Source organism: Phoca vitulina, unplaced genomic scaffold (assembly GCF_004348235.1).
Source record: "Phoca vitulina isolate PV1807 unplaced genomic scaffold, GSC_HSeal_1.0 scaffold10, whole genome shotgun sequence".
Lineage (NCBI taxonomy): Eukaryota > Metazoa > Chordata > Mammalia > Carnivora > Phocidae > Phoca > Phoca vitulina.
This window is the reverse complement of record NW_022589713.1, coordinates 18,849,195-18,866,227: the sequence shown is the minus strand read 5'-3', so window position 1 is coordinate 18,866,227 and position 17,033 is coordinate 18,849,195. Positions and strand designations below refer to the sequence as shown.

Here is a 17,033-nt window from a genome sequence, read left to right as displayed (position 1 = left end):
TCAGCTATTAAGAGAAAAAGGTCCTGAGGTAGAAATTACAAAATACTACTTAAAGAGAGTTAAAAGCAAGAATGAAATCTAGAAGCTTAAGAATGTGTCCACCATAAGAAGGCTCTCTGCTCTTTGTCCTCCACTCCTAAAGTGAAGTGACCGTTCCCATTAGGCCTGTAAGAGGAGTTAGATGTTAATTTAATTCAGTGCCTTCAAGGAAAAGGACCAAAAGGAGGCCCTGTAGGTCAACTCTTAGGATGTTTTGTCTTTTACCTCTCTGGCTGAGAGAAGTAACTATTTCTTCCCACCCCCTGTTTCCCAAGATCATGGAGTTAGAGAAATTTGGTATGAATGTGGGAGTGGATAGCAATGGAAGACTGAGAGAAGGGAAGAAATACTTTGTAAAATATTTACTGAGACTCAGGAATATAATGGGTTTATAGTTATTTGTCCTAAGAGAAGCGGTGTATCTTTTAGGGGAAAAAAAAGAGTCTTTGGTAAAAACTACCCTTTATTTTAAAACTGTTTGCATAAGGAAAATGTCAAAATCTTACGTTGGAGCAGTGGCAAAGATATTACATAGAATAGACTGTGGGTGGGAAAGCCTACAGTTCTCATCCAGAACAGATGGGGCTTATGGCCTGAGAACAGTAGAATATTAGTTCTGTTTAGTTAGTATCTACAGAAGCTAGATGCTGATTCTAGAATGGAGATCAAATCATCAGGAAATTGAATTGAAAAGTCAGTGGAACTCACGCTTGTGGCTTTTTTCACAGTGTTTCCTTGGCTTACCTTTTCTTCATTGGCTTCCATTCTCTCTGACCTTTGGCATTTTTACCCCCAACCAAACCTAAATCATTCATTTGTTATTTTCTCTCTTTGGGGGCCCTGTGAATTGTACCTGTTTTTTTTTCCCCTCTGTCATTTCAGTTTATTAATGATGACCTCTCTTGTCTTGTATAGTATGTTAATTTTTATTGGCCTAAGATGTCAGTATATAGAGGCTGTGGTTTCCACAGCACTGATAACTTTTTCTTTTTTCTTCTCTTTCTTTCTTTTTTTTTTTTTTTTAGCACTGATAACTTTTTAACTACTCCTTTTTCCCAAGTTTTCCAAGTCAGATCTCAATTTAGTTACTAAGGCTAAGCAAAAATCTCGTCCTTAAGCACAGCAAGTGAAATGGACCTCACACTAGAAGTAAGAAAACCCAGTGGAGCCTTACCACTGTCCCAGTTTGCCTGGAGAACCTTGACCAGTGACTTAATCTTCCTGAATTTCAGAGACCTCATTGATGAACTAAAGAAGTTGGATGAGTTTATTTCTAAAACCCCTCAACATTATTCAACTAAAAGCAATACATGTATTTAATTCCTTCGGATAGTTATGTCTGCTGCCATCAATGGTATTGAGAAGAATGCAGTAGGGGAATTGGGCTCCCAGGTGAACCTCTTTCGGAGCAAGCATTGCAGCTGCCCCTTGCTTGATTTGTGGAAGGCCATGTGCTGTTGGGGTGTTTTTGTTTTGCTTTTTTGTTTTAATAAAGGAATTGGTATAAGGATGTGCTCAGGAATTATAAATATTAAGTGCATTTCCATGATATACATGGCATCGTGTCTTTTAGTTAAGTATTTTATGGTAAAATCAGTACGGCAACTTCCTAAAACCTAGGGAAATTTTGGTTTTCCATTTTTAGGAGTGGATCCCTCTTCACGCCCCTATTAATCCTACTCAGGCTGCCAAATAAGCTGGTTGTACATGCCTATCTCACTCTAGCATCTACCTTATTATCTCATAACCCTTCTCCTTCCTCCCAAGCCTCTACCGTGTTTCTAAAACCAGTCTCTTGACTGTACTGACATCAGACCTTTTGTTCATAGGGCTCATCTGCTTAAAAAAAGATAAGTTTTGTGAGGGGCTGGACCTTAAATAGGGGGCACCTGATCAGAAAGACTCAACTGTGTACCCTGGAACTCGTCTACATTGACACTTAAGAATCGAAAGGGTTGCCATCCACACCCAATAGGTGCAATGTCCATTGTAGATCCTATTTCCTTGCCAGACCTACTCTTTGTTCCTGACCTTCTTTTTCTGCATCCTGCTTGGCTGCTTAGTCCCTGCTGCTTTAACTAGACTTTCCGGATTTGCTACCTTATCCACTTAGATCTTAGATCTACCTCTTCTAACTTAACAAAGTTCGATTCCAAGTCTTTATTCTCTCTAGCCTGTTCATTCTTGTCATCCTCTGTGAAGACTTTCTGGGAACCTTTCACAAAAGCCTACCTGGAATTAAATTGTATTTGCCTGGCCATTGTGCACATTAGTATAAATGGTTGACATTAAGAAAATGCCCGCTTTACCATCCAACTGCCTTGACTCCAAGCCCACCCACTCTGAATTGTCTGAGAAGTTTCTTGACACCACCAAGAATCTGCCTGGTTTTTATATCCTCTGCTTGACCTGTTTTGATCACAGTTCAAGGTCCAATCTGAAGTTGCTAGTACCGGGGAAGTGCTTCATCCTGGAAGAATAGTTGGGCCTTGTTTTTAACTCTGACTCTTCCAGTTCTTCATATGCTCTGAGGAACAGGTGGTACATGACTTGGCCACAACTAAGGTATGAGTCCAGTAGAGCTCATGGAGGGCTAGGGAATTCCCTTGAAACCAAGGCCATTTTCATCTTATTAACTCCCATGTGTGCCATGCACCTTAGGATTATCTGGGTTCTGCGTTTTCCCCATGACCCTCTAGGCTTACTGCCTTTTTCTCTCACAGGCCATAAGGTTCTGTCCCAATGGCAGGGGCCTCAGACCCTCTTCTCCCCCTGCAAGAGCTACAGTGTCAGAGAAGAAAGCTTAGCAAAAGCATGTAGTCACAAGAACTAAAGATACCAGCAGAGAGAGCATTAGCACCTGGTCCATTGACCTAAAACTTGGTCAGTTTATGATGCAGCATTTTTATGTAATTTAATTCTGTAGTTAAATTTACAACCCAGGCTGCTAGAAGAGCAGAGAGAGAAGTGGCGCCTCCACTCTGAAGATTCAGTCCACCACTTATACTCCTGGCCAGGCACAGTGTCTGTGTAACAAAGGGCCCACCCGCCCTTCCTACCTTCCTTTCTAACTTCCTTCCTTCCTTCCTTTTTTTTTTTTTTTTTTTTAAAGCAAATTCAGCAAGCTGTGCTACAGGGCATATTTGCTGAACTATGGCTGAGGAACCTCCAACCAGAACCATGTGGCAGAACAACATCAAGGTTCACTTGACATTGCTCTTATATTCTGGAAAGACCTAAGATCCTTTACAGGGGCTAGGACTTGGCTCTCTATCATTATCAAGGCTTTGTAGCACAGTACAGGGGTTGTTGAAAGGCACCATGGAGAACATGCTTTATTGTGCTTGGCTTTCCAACCCCAGTCTAAAAAATTACCTGGTGCTCTGTTAGACCGTCAGTGGGTCAGAGAGCTATGGCAACAGCCACTGCCAACTCCTTCTCAGCTGACCTAAAAAATTTTTCTCTGAATGTGATTCCAAACCTTTCTCTGCCTCGTAATCACATTTTTATGTTTATTTTGGTCAGTGTATTCACTATATTGCTCCCTTTATCCCTGCACAGATGGTGTCAATACCCTCAAGAATACCAAACCACAGTTAGATCATGTTGCTCATTCACATAGCCTCTCAGAATACCTTTTTGGGTTGGAATCCTAGGTTCACATTCTGACTTTGCATTATTTTCACCCTCTTGCTCCCAGACTGGTATCTTGATGGAGAAGGTGGACCAGTCATTCAAGTAATGGGCTTTCCAGAATGTTAGCAGGGTTACTAAAGTCCCTCCACAAAGTTTGGGTACAAATCCAGGCCTCCTACTTGCAGACATTTTGATTGACTGTAACCTAAGAAGGGTCACCTTGTGCCTGAAAGAGAAAATACCTTCAAAGAGGCCTACTATTTTATATCCCAAATCAGGGGAAAGGTTTACCAGCCAATTTATAGCTATTCTCCAGCTCCAAAATACCAGCCACCACACTCCCAGGAAACTTAGAGCATGAAGCTCTGCTCTATATAATGATTGGCTGCTAACATAGTTCTCTACTGTCTGCTGGCCTAAGCCTCAATATTCTCTGGTATGGTCATTAATGGCCATTTCCCAGCCATTCTGAGAATGGGTGTTTTTCCCACTTAGCCTTTGTAGACACTTAATTCACTCTGTCTGCCTTAAGCCCCATGGCCCCTGTCATTCCTAAAGTGCTTTTGCTAACATCGATTCAAGTGCCATAGCACTCATTCAGTAGTTCATTGCACTTGCTTAACCTGTACTGTAAGTTTGGTGGGAACAAGGGCTTTCTGCCTCACCATTTTATCTTCAAGTTTTAAAACCGTGCCTAGCATTCAGTGGGCACTCAGATATTTACTGAATAAGTAAATGTGGGCATGTAAATAGGAGCTGTGCCCTATTTGCCCTTAGCCTAGCCTGCTACCTGATTTTTGACCCCTTATTTAACTAGACCTGTACTGTCTCATCTCATCTACTCTACCTTCCCATGTCGCTTCTGGATAACATGATAGTTTTGCCCAGACAAACATGATTTTTATTTACATGCTGGTTGCAAATGATTGGAGGTAGAATAATCATTGCTCTATTCCCTCATTTTACTGAAAGCCCACAGAGGTCAAGTGAGTTGGTCAGGATTATAGAGCAAATCTATATGCCTCATGATTGCTGCACTTGTCCCTTGGCAGATTTACATCTTTGGTTGGATGGCCAATAAATGGCCAATAAATGTTATCCAGAAGCTTCTTTAAATTCTTGCTCATGTCCAGGTTTCCTAAGCATCTGGAGCCAGCCTAATAGCATTTCTCAGCTCTTGGAGAGTGTTCTTGTGTTCCCACCCCCACCACCACCACTTTATTCTTGGAATAAAGAATTTTAGATTGGGGAATATCAAGCTGATTTTGAAGTCCCAGCATTGTCATATATGTAGAGTGAGAGATGAGCGGAGCCTTGGGACATGTGTCCATTTAAGGAAGGGAAGGGGTGAGAGGACTATAGCTTAAAGAGGTTAAAGTTTGGCACTCTGCCTTTTAAGTTGAGGTGGAAGTGGGCAGTGGGGCAGGCCAAGAAGGATCCAGCAGGATAGGCAGAATAAAGATGCAAGAAAGAGGTAATGGAAAGTAGTTTCTGTATCAAGGTGGAAGGGCTTTGAGCTTGAAGTACCCAACTTCAACAAAGAGTGAAGAAGATGGAGACATACTAGTGAGAAGAAGAAAGTTGAGACAACTTGTGTCCAAGGAAGAAAGCAAGGCTCCTGCAAAAATGAGGTAGGCACAGAGGGACTTAGGGCATGAGGAGGTGGGAGGAATTTGAAGTAGGAAGTAACCATCCTAGGAGATACGGGAATCTCCTGCAGATGAGTGCAGGGCTGGTGGAGCAGCAGTGGGATAGCATAAGCTGAGAGCAGGCTGCCAGGTTTGGTGACTTCCATTGTATTATCAGTGGTTTGAGATCTGAAGCAGGAATGTGTGGTGGGAGGACAGTGAATTGGGGAATCTGTCTACTAAGTGAGCAAAGCATACAGGTCAGGGAGCAAGGTGTGTGAGGGTCAAGAGTAGGTAAACAGACAGGAGCTGAGGGGCTAGATAGACAGGACAGGGTCATGTGCATAAAGGTAAGGGTAAGATTAAGTTTGGTCTGGGGAGAGGAGTGGATCAATATGCAAGTTTTCTTCTGTCACTTTGAAACCTGTAAATCACTATATAAAAATTAACCATTCCTACCCTATAGCTAAAGTGTGGCTCCATGTTGTTAATAGTTGATATTTTTCTCCCCATCACTATTAATTTCAACACTGTGTTTTAGCTTCCCATTTGGCTTGAACATGTGGAGATTTCCCACCCTCTCCTGTTCTGAAGTCAGCCTTCTAACTCTTTCATTTTAGTCTAGGTCAGTGAACCTCAGCCTTGGCTGCACACTGGACTTTACCTGAGGAGCTTTTAAAAAAAAAATATATATATATATATATATATATATATATATGGGTGCCTGAGCCCCACTCCACAGAATCTGACTTAATTGGCCTCTGATTTTTTTTTTTTTAAGCTCCCCAGGTGATCTTCCCACGTGTTCTCCCAGCTAGGTGTTTCCATTAACATGTCACTCATGTTGGGGACTACCTTGTGAGCACAGGAGTACTTCTCTAACCAGGACAGTATTACAAGCATGGCTAAGCATCAGGACTCTGGAGTCAGATGCCTGGGCTCCTCTCTGCTTTGTGATCCCAGGCAAGCTCTGTATCATCTAGAACCTTCAGTTTCCTAATAGGCTGTTGAGAATAATTATAATAATGCCTGCAAAAGGGTTAAATCAGATCATGTAATATGCTTATTAGCACAATGCCCAGCACATAGATGTACTTAACAAATGTTAGTTGTTAACATTTTGGTTGTGATTGTATTCGCTTTTTTCCTAATAGGTGGTTTTTCCATAGGACCACTCAAGTTAAGCTTAATTTCTTCCACACAGTATTTATTTTGTATCTATACATTGTTTAATGAAGGAAAATTGTAGGCTATCTTGTTTTTAAATTAAAAAAAAAAAAGACTTTGTGACTGTAGTGATTACATGTAACAGGACTTAGTGTTATAGTAAAAAGATGGCAAGGGTTACTTTTCTAAATATTTAGCTTAGTTTCCGTTTGCTTGGTAAGAAAGTAGCCACAGGGTGGCTCTGTCAGAAACCCAGATTTCATTTCATAAGGGGCTGAGTGTGAACCATGATTTTTCTAGAATCTCTCTGGCAGGAACCTGCCCAATGATAATTCAGTACATCTTTTACTTTTTCTCAATACTATTTATGTAACACCTCTGCAATATTTATGCCATGTAGTTATTGTTTTAAGTATTTTTATAAAAATAAACAAAGAGACATAATTTGCCCCTTCATGCCTTTCATTCAGTCTGGCAAGTCCTTAGAGGGTAGTCTTTCCTTTCTGATGAACTGTCTGCCCCCACCACAAAATGATTGTTCCAGAGGTAAAAACTTTTGCTAAAAACATTAAACTTCTGATGGATATTAACATACTTGCATTTACAAGCAGTGAAATTTGTCCTCTTCGTGTTGTTATTTATGCAGCATTAACCTTTTTCTCCAGATCATTGAGACTGAAAATATGATGGACCGAATTGTGACTGGCTTGTCTGAGTCTAGTGTCAAGGTGCGGTTAGCTGCCGTCAGGTATGAGCTTTAAATGGTCTGAATAAAAACCCTTTGCCGTGTGTTTAACCTGTTTCCTTTCCGGACCTTCAGCAAGTAAGCGCAGAATTCAAATGTTACTCGAAAGTATTCTCAGGTGAACTCATACAGTGTGTAACATCAGTTAACAGAGAAGCTAGCTGAAAAGCCCATGAAGTCCTGAAGTAGTTGAATTAATAATGTCTATAGATATACTTGAAGTGCATAGTAGTAATTAGTGAAATGCCAAGCAGTGTGTTTGAAAAGTAAAAGTTTTGGCTTCTTTTGAAGCTAATTTTGATTATTCTTTGTAGATGTTTGCACAGTTTATCTAGATCTGTGCAGCAGCTTCGAACCAGTTTCCAGGATCACGCTGTGTGGAAACCTTTAATGAAGGTAAGAAGAAAGCAGCAAGTAGCACCCATTCCCACAGAGCCTTTATAGTGAGCCGAGGTAGCTGACAGCACCCCTGGTCTAGGAGTATGGCTGGTTTTTGTGTGAAGGATTTTGAATATTTATCTCCTCAGATCTGATGTTTTAAGCATCTTTAGATCTGCAGAACGTGTTTCTAAGGTCAATATCTCAAGTGTGACAGGGAAGTAGATGCCTGGTTTTCTTTTATTAAATAAAACTTTACTCATCTGATCTCCCTGTATGTTTGGTATTACACTTTAGACTTCATCCAGAGTCTTTGTAATTTTTAGTTACAAAAAGGAAAGGAATCAGTCATTTAGAGGTATAACCTGGCAATCCCTTAATCTTTTGGCAATCCCTGGATATTTTTTACCACAGTGTTATCTCCTATTTCTCTACACCAAAATAACTTCTTTGATCTTATGTCTTTCCTTGAGGGCAAAAAAAAAAAAAAAGGCTTAGGTCAAATAAATCTGAATCAAGACTTAGGTGAGGTGTTAGGTTGCTGCTAATGTTATCCCCTGATATATTACAAAACCGTGGGTCCACTTGGTCTCTGGTCCATCTTTTTTTTTTTTTTTTTAAGTGATCATACACCTTGCATTTAATCGACAGAATTTTTTATTTAAGGTTTTGGTTTTGGTTTTGGTTTTTCATTACCTACTGTGGAAACCTCTTAGGCACAGTGAGGCTACCAAAATTTTTTACTACAGAACTCTTGCCCTCGTCTTAAAGTTTCAGGTTACAGTAGGGGCATCATTGTGGTAGAAAATAGTCAGGGGAGGCTTCAGGCAGGAAAAATATGAAGTGGGCTTTGAAGGAAAAAGGAAGGCAGCAAGATTTTCCAGAGAGAGGAATAGCATGAGCAGAAGTATTAAGTATGATCCGTGAAGGAAGCCTAAGGATGTCTTCATGACTGTAGTAGAAGGGGTGTGGTGTATGATCACCAGATGGAAAGAGCTGGACCAGTGCTCTCTTTAGGAAAGCTGTTTTGCTATGGGTACTCTTTCTTGTTTTAGATTATACCTTTTGCATAGCAATGTAATCTTGATTTCTGGATTCTGTCCATTCAAGATTTTTTTAAATGCTCTCCTATTTCCCAAAATAACTTCCAAATATTTCCTCTGGAGCCATTTTCTCTAATTGCTCAGTTCAGTACCCCTCTATCATATGAATCAGAAATGGGGCAACATATTGTTTCTAGCTAGTTCTACCTGGACAAAGGTTTGGTGAGCAATCTAGAAGGATTTTGTACACTTGGGTACATGTGAGTATAGTTACTGTCAAACCACTACTTTGTTGCACAAAGTATAATACTAAAAGCTTGAGCTTGGAAGTCAGTGATTTATTTCAGACACTTTTAGGTTTCTCTTAGTTCAAGGCTGTTTGCATGTCTATTGATTTTTTTCCCCTTTGGCTTTGCCATGTTTTCAACTGTTGGTTAGCAAACTACAGAGGAGTGGGCACTAAATTTTAATTAAAAATTTTATTTGTCATTATTTTTTGTCCTTATTTTGGTGAAATTCTATTTGGTCAGTGTTAGATGTCAGCTTCTGAATTTCAGTGTTATATCTTATACCACATTGGGTAAATGCTTTTAAAATTTTCATAGGATCTATTCTGTTTTAGTTTATCATTGTTATCTCATTTGAAAATAAAACTTGATAAAAGCACATTAATCTCTATATAACAAAAAGTAGTATTTTTAAAGTGAATTGTATTGAGCAAAGCAACGTTTTAAAGCCTTGGTAGGCACTCACTTATTTCAAGCAATGATTCTAAGTAGTATAATTTTGGAAAATGATTATTTTTCTTAATTCACAAACATTCATTGAGCACCCCTTTTGTGCAGTGCCATTCAGTTGATAGGGGCCAGGATAAATTAGACCATAGATAGATTAGTCCTTCAAGAAGCTTAAATTTGATAATAGTAAAGGAGATTGGCATGACTGCACAAAGAATTTGAATAGTAGATAGTAATAAGGGTCCCAGGAAAGGTCACAAACAAAGGCTGTGGTTATTCAGAGGAGGATAGAATGACTTCTGACTGGAAGGGCTTCAAGGAGGCTTCTGGAATGGGGATGGCCTTAAAAAATGAGTAGGGTGTGTACCTGAGGGATAAAGGAAGGGCATGGCAAGGGAAGGGAAAGGCTATATGATCTCAGAGGAGGTTGTGGCAAACACAGATCAGGATGCATAGTATATGAGATTTGATCTTCATCAACCAGCTGACAGTTCACAGGAGAGTTAAAATGCAGTATCTTAAGACAACTATTTCTATTTTGTAATTCTTGCTTATTCTTAACTTGGGAACTTCAGACTTGATTTAGCTCAAGAAAGCAGATAATATATTTAACTCTCTGAAGTTTTTTGTGATGATCCATTTCCAGTTTGCATAACAAGAGCTTCTAAGATTCCTTTTGGGATCATGAGGTCTGATCCTGATCTGATCCCAAATGCAGAGGATTTAGTTGAAGTGGAAATTGCATATAAGTCGTGGTGTTTATGAAGCCTTCACCCTTAGAATCTAGAAAAATAGGTTCTGATAATAGCTAATGGTGACTAACATTTGTCATTGTGCTCTGTTGTCTTCTGAGTTGAGTGAGAGTCCATGGCAGTTAGTTTGCTATGTATCTACTATGTGCCTGATGATAACAACAATTACAATAATAAATTACCTTTGTAAAAACTTTATTTTTATAGCCATTACTGTGTGCCAGTTACTGTTCTAAAATCTTTTCATATGTTAATTCTCACAACAATACCATTATCCCCATTTTATAGCCAAGGAATTCATATACTTATTTAGTGTTTGAGTTGAAATTTGCATTCAGGCAGTCTGCATCCTTTACTCCCATGTTATGTTGCTTCCCTTAACATTCACCTTATCACATTTAATCTTAAAAACTCCTGTCAAGGAAGTGTTGTTTTCTTCAATTCAAAGACTAAGAGAGTTTAAGAAATATGCTCAAGTTCACACAGCTAGGAAGTGAAGAGGAGGGTTGGAACCAGGGCTGTGATTCCAGTCCTCAAAACCAGTCCCCACATTGCCCTAGCTGTACAGTAGCTTGATTCATCCCTGCTTTGGTCAAACAAGTCCTTCTACAGACGCACACATCAGAACATTTCAGGCTCTGGGGCAATATGTGGTTTCATAAGTGGCCTTATATGATGGAGTAAATTGAACTAACTTGTCCTAAAGCAGTCCCATGGTGTTCAAACTATTCATATAGAGCACCCCCTCCCTGACTTATGTGTTTATCTCTTTCTGTGCAGCACCTCCCATCCTGGCAGTGGGGCTGTAGCTTCTCCAGCAAGATAGGTGTGAGGGCCTTAGTCATAATTAGAGCACCAGGTAAAGTTTGACACGATCACAAGTGGATCTTTCCTAACTATCCAATATGAAAAGTCAAGTTGAAAGATAAATTGTTTTTGGTTCTCATTTGTTCTTAGATCTCACCTCCATTGTTCCAAACCATTAATAGCATCCCTTTTTTAAATTCCATAGGTTTTACAAAATGCACCAGATGAAATCCTAGTAGTAGCATCTTCCATGCTATGTAATCTTCTTCTTGAATTTTCTCCAAGCAAAGAGGTTAGTATCGATTTTCTCTTCCTAGACTTTGCCCAGTCTACCTAGAACTTAGTCAAATAATTTTCACAGTAGTTGACTTTGAAATTTCCGGATTGGGGTGTAAAAACTACTTCAGGGCAGGGGGGCGCCTGGGTGACTCAAGATCGTGATCTCACGGTCGTGGGATCCAGCCCGGTGTCGGTTCCGCAGGGAGCCTGCTTGAGATTCTCTCCCTCTCCCTCTGCCCATCCCCCATTTGTTCTCTGTCTCAAATAAATAAATAAATCTTAAAAAAAAAAAACAGAACTACTTCTGAATTGTTTGGTGGTGTGTGTGCAAATAAAATAATTTTAAAATGTGGTTTAATTTCCTGTTCTCCCTTTTCTGCCTGGCATGTGCAACTTATTTAAAGGATATTATAGCTTATAGTTAATCTAAACTGCCTACAACTACAAATCTAATTACAAAAGTAATAGATTATTTTCAAACTGTATATACTAAAGAATAAATTAAGGATCAATTTTATAAACCAGGATTGTAAGTCATTTCAGGGAGATTACTGCTGGAAAATAATCTTTTTACCTTTTTTTTTTTTTTTAAGGGGGGTGGAGAGAGAGAGAGAGGGTGAGGGGAGGGGCAAACGGAGAGGTAGAGAGAGAATCGTAAGCAGGCTCCACACTGATCACGGAGCCCAACGTAGGGCTCAGTCCACAACCCTGAGATCATGACCTGAGCTGAAATCAAGAGTCAGATGCTTAACTGACTGTGCCACCCAGGTGCCCAGGAAAATAATCTTTTTAATGTTTAATGTTAATGGTAGTTGTTTGGGGAGGGATTACATGTGGGAATATTTTTTCCCTTTTATACATTTTATAAATTTATTTGAGCATGTATTGTTTTTATACTAGGGAAAATACAATACACTTTAATAAAGGAGGGAGGGAACCTTATAGAGTTCATTTCATCATGTTAAAATATCTCTGGTCTGCCCAATCGTGAGCTGAGGTTTAGACACTATCCTTTATTTAGTAGTTCCATTTTGGTTGAATTTCCTTTTAGCATTGTAACACCTGTAAGCTTCTGACTGGTAATTAGGAAAGCATTTAGTAACAAGGTGGAGGTTCAGAGACAGTTATTCAAAAAGCAGAAATCTTGGAACAAAAGGGGAAAGACTGGTAGTTACTCTGAAGGAAGAGAAAGTCGAGACAGGATGCCAGAGTTTCCATCTGTTTTCCTCTGCTCTGGTGGTTGGGGTCTTGGCATGATGATGATCTGGTTGCAGTTAGTACTATACCATTAATCACCCTGAACAACACTCATATTGCCTCAGATCCACTTTCAGCATATATAGATAGGGTCTGGTTAGAAGTAAGGTAGATGAGCTCAGACGTAGGGTCAATAATATGATTGATTTTTTTGTATTAAAAATAAACTGGATCCTGAACTGGCAGGGAAGGAAATGCTATAAAAGCACTTATTACGCCAGTTGACAAAATTGGGATATGGGCTATAGATTTGATAAAAGTATTGTTTTAAAGTTAACTTCTCTGAATTTGGTAACTGTTCTGTGATTCTAAGAGAATATCCTTGTTCTTAGGAAATACACATTGAAGTATTAAGGGGAAAGGGGCATGATGTATATGTTCTACTTTCAAATGGTTCAGAAAAAGATGAAGAATGTGGATATGGGCATACAGAAGGAGATAATGATAAATACGGCAAAATGTTAAAAATTGTTGGGTCTAGGAAAAGAATATGTGGTAGAAGCACCTTACATTTATTCTTGCTATTTCCTAAGTTTGAACTTACTTCAAAAGAACAAAAACCAAAACAGGAGGTGGGGAGATGGGCAAAAATGGATGAAAGGGAGAGGGAGATACAGGCTTCCTGTTATGGAATGATGAGTAGGTTTGGGGAATAACAGGGATTGTAATAGCACTGTATGGTGATACATGGCAGCTACACTTGTGGTGAGCGTAGCATCATGTATAAACCTGTCAAATCATTATGTTGTATATCTGAAACTAATGTAACATTGTGTGTCAACTATACCCAAAGAAGAAATTTTTAAAAAGAAACAAAATCAATTTGTACAAGTAGAGGAATGTATATCCTTCAAAATGTCATCTTGAAAGTCACTGCCCTTTTTCTCCCTATGTAAGTCTGAACTGCTTAAGACAGTTCTAGAGTCCACTTGAAAGGGGGCCTTTTAAACATTCATTGGTGACAGTAGATCAGTCCTCAAAGGTGTGAATTTTTTAGAAATTATCAAACCCTGTTTTCAGCCAAGGATCATAAATAAAATGAGTGGTCAGCCTAAAGCATGCTATTTTAGGTGGAGAATGTGATAGGAGTATAAAAGTATACAACTGTTTTGCTTGTACAATTGATAGATAGTACTGAAAGTTCTGCAGCATGTTTAGAATAACATTGACAGTTTGGAAAGAAGATAGTTTGGTTTGTAAGTTCCATGTAAACCAGCTATGTTGTCATAGTCCCAGCTTGTAAAGGACACAAGGGATACACCCGTGCACCATGCAGGAAGTGAGTGTCTCAAAGGACGGTTAGGAGAGTGTGGAAGTAGCTAGTGGAATCATAAGGGCATGTGCAGAATGTACAGAAATTAGGACAGCTCCTGAGTCTGTCAGAGCTACAAAGAAAAGAGAAATTACTAGGACGATTTTGGTTTTTGAATTTGTGAAAGACCTAATTGTTATTGCCCTTTTTGTGGTAATTTTTATGTCCACCTCACTCCCTGCTATACAAAAATTGCCTGGAGTTGGGTGAGAGTAGGAAGGAAATCATAAGCAGAGCGCCAGGGTATACATGCACATTTAGTCACAAACCTGACTTTAAAACTGTGCTTTTTTTCCAATCACAGCCAATTTTAGAATCTGGAGCTGTAGAACTGCTTTGTGGATTAACGCAAAGTGAAAATCCCGCTTTGCGAGTGAATGGAATTTGGGCTTTAATGGTATGTTTTACTCTTTTATATAAGTCATCATTTGTAACGAGAATGGAGCTGTTATCAAAGTTAAAACTAAAGAATGTGTTATTTGAAATGTCTGAAATTTGCTTTTTATTTATTTATTTTAAAGATTTTATTTATTTGTCAGAGAGAGAGGGAGAACAAGCAGGAGGGGGCCAGAAGGCAGAGGGAGAAGCAGGTTCCCCGCTGAGTAAGGAGCCCAACGCGGGGCTCGATCCCAGGGCCTTGGGATCACGATCCAAGCCGAGGGCAGGCGCTTAACCGACTGAGCCACCCAGGCGCCCTTGAAATTTGCTTTTTAATAAATGTTGCTATTTTGGCTCAGTTTTCTAATGACCTCAGACGTAGAAGAGTTAGTATTCAGCTTTTGGATTTGAATATAAGCAAGTTATGTGGCCACTGTGTGCCACAGTTCTCTTGTTTATTATTAAAGAAAAGCAGACAGGTGTTAAAAGTGGACATCTAATTTGGGAAAAACAAATTTTCCTTGTCATGAATATATTGATAACCTGCCTAGAGATATCTGCTTGATAGAGCCTTTTCATGTCTTCTGTGCTCTTTATAACAATTCTGAAATAAGCTAGGGAGTATTCATATTTTACAGATGAGTAAACTATGCACAGGGTGATTAAAGAACTTGCCCAGGGCAACAGAACTGATGCATAATTACTTAATAATTTCTTAACAATTTCAAGTAAATAATTTATAATAATGTAAATTATAGAACTATATAACTATGAAGTCAAAACTATGTAACTTAAGATTTATTAAAATATATTGAAATTAAAATTTACATGGATTTCTTCAAATGTAATTATAGTAGTTATAATTTAATTAGTATGTACCAGACACTAAGCAATGTGTTTATCTCTAATTGTTATCTCTAATTCTTATTTTAAGTTATATTGGTTTATATCCAACTCGCAATTGGGGACCTGGGGCTTGGAGGGTAAATGAATCATCCAAGGTGTCACAGCTAATAAGTGATGACAGTGGATTCTGAACCTGTTTCAAGCCCATATTCTTTTCGCTGTTCCGTGTATACCTGTTGTCTTTTCACACAAATTTGGGATAGAAATAATCATTTTCTAAAAAAAAGCACCAAATCGAGTAGTTTCAGTTATTTTTCTCCTAAACTTTGTGCCAGCTTTTAGCACTTCTCTTTCTTGAAACTCTTTCCCAGGAGTTAATTTTTTTTTTTTTTAACCTCATTTTCTACCTAGCCCCCTTTTCAACCTCCTTCTCAGGGAATATTTCCCCATTTTCAATTCCCAGTTTCCAATTCCCTTTACACTTCAGTTTCAGGGATTTCATCTACTCTCATGGTTTCAGCTCCCCTTACTAGAAGTTACTTTGCGATATACATACCCAGACATAATTGTTCCCTATACCCCACTCAGGTCTATTACTTAAATGGCCTATGAGACTTCATTTAAGGCCTCCCTGGGCGCCTGGGTGGCTCAGTCGTTAAGTGTCTGCCTTCGGCTCAGGTCATGATCCCAGGGTCCAGGGATTGAGCCCCGTATCGGGCTCCCTGCTCCGTGGGAAGCCTGCTTCTCCCTCTCCCACTCCCCCTGCTTCTGTTCCCTCTCTCGCTGTGTCTCTCTCTGTCAAATAAATAAATAAAATCTTTAAAAAAAAAAAAAAAAGGCCTCCCTGACGTGTACAATTTTATTGTTGAAAATTGAACTTATCATACCACCCTCAAATCCATATTAACTATCTTATTCTCATTAGTCACCATATAACCAGCTGCTTGCTTCTCTGTCCACCAAGTATAAAACCGTGGAACCGTGGAATCATTTTTGGCTTGGGTCTCTTGACACCAGCCCAGTCAATACTCTTTTCTCTCTGCCATGCTGCCTCACATCATTAGATAACTTGATCTTTTGTATGGTTTAGCTCCCAATTTTAAAAATAAGCCTGGGGGCACCTGGGTGGCTCAGTCTTTTAAGCGTCCTACTCTTGATTTTGGCTCAGGTCATGATCTCAGGATCGTGAGATTAAGCCCCACCTCGGGCTCCGTGCTCAGCAAGGAATCAGCTTGAGATTCTCTCTCCTTCTCCCTCTGCTCCTCCCCCCACTCACACTTGTGTTTTCTCTCTCTCTCTCTCAAATAAATAAATAAATACAATCTTTAAAGAAAAAAAAGTTCCTGTAGGGCAATGACCACATATTATAGTAAGTCTCAAGTATACAAAAGATTTTTATACCAAGAGTTGATTTATGAGTTATTTGGCATTTGCTGTGTTTTTATTTTCTTCAGATGTGTTATTATAGCTTCAGGTTAAGCTTGGGTAATCTATAATGTGTCCAGAAAGGAGAAAAAGGAGCAAAATAGATACCAGCCCTCTGGGGTTGCTAGTAGCTTGGACGCACCTCCTACCCTTTGGGGAGCTTCCTGTATAATATAGACCTGCCATATCAACACCCAGCATAGTATTGTGAATACAGTAGGTGTTTCTGTGCCAGTAAAGTTAACAAAACCCACTAATTTCCACCCATAATAAGGGAGTGCTTTTTAGTCATTCTCAAAATGGGTGGCACGGTGTAGTTATTAGTAGTAATTTTGTTATTAAAGTACACAGAAGGCGGGGTGCCAGGCTGGCTTAATGGGTTAAGCATCTGACTCTTGATCTCAGCTCAAGTCTTAATCTCAGAGTCATGAGTTCAAGCCCCACACTGGGCTCCACACTGGTGTGGAGCCTACTTTAAAAAAGAAAATGGTGCACAGAAGGCAACTTGATAACCAGAAACATTTCTGAAAAGTAACCAAGCTCATAGTTACAGATAACAGATCAGTAGTTACCAGAGGTAGGGGATGGGGGGTAGGAGAAATGA

The 17,033-nt window shown here is 39.4% G+C and overlaps 1 protein-coding gene across 2 annotated transcripts in view; it reads left to right on the top strand.

Annotated features, from left to right (window-relative positions):
- Window positions 1-17,033, top strand: part of ARMC8 (armadillo repeat containing 8) — a 107,229-nt gene that overhangs the window by 69,465 nt on the left and 20,731 nt on the right. For both annotated transcript variants that reach the window (XM_032408633.1, XM_032408632.1), the window contains 4 exons: window positions 7,136-7,218; window positions 7,530-7,611; window positions 11,138-11,224; window positions 14,085-14,177. In XM_032408633.1, coding sequence (XP_032264524.1) covers window positions 7,136-7,218; window positions 7,530-7,611; window positions 11,138-11,224; window positions 14,085-14,177 — 345 coding nt within the window. The remainder of the gene's footprint in view (window positions 1-7,135; window positions 7,219-7,529; window positions 7,612-11,137; window positions 11,225-14,084; window positions 14,178-17,033) is intronic.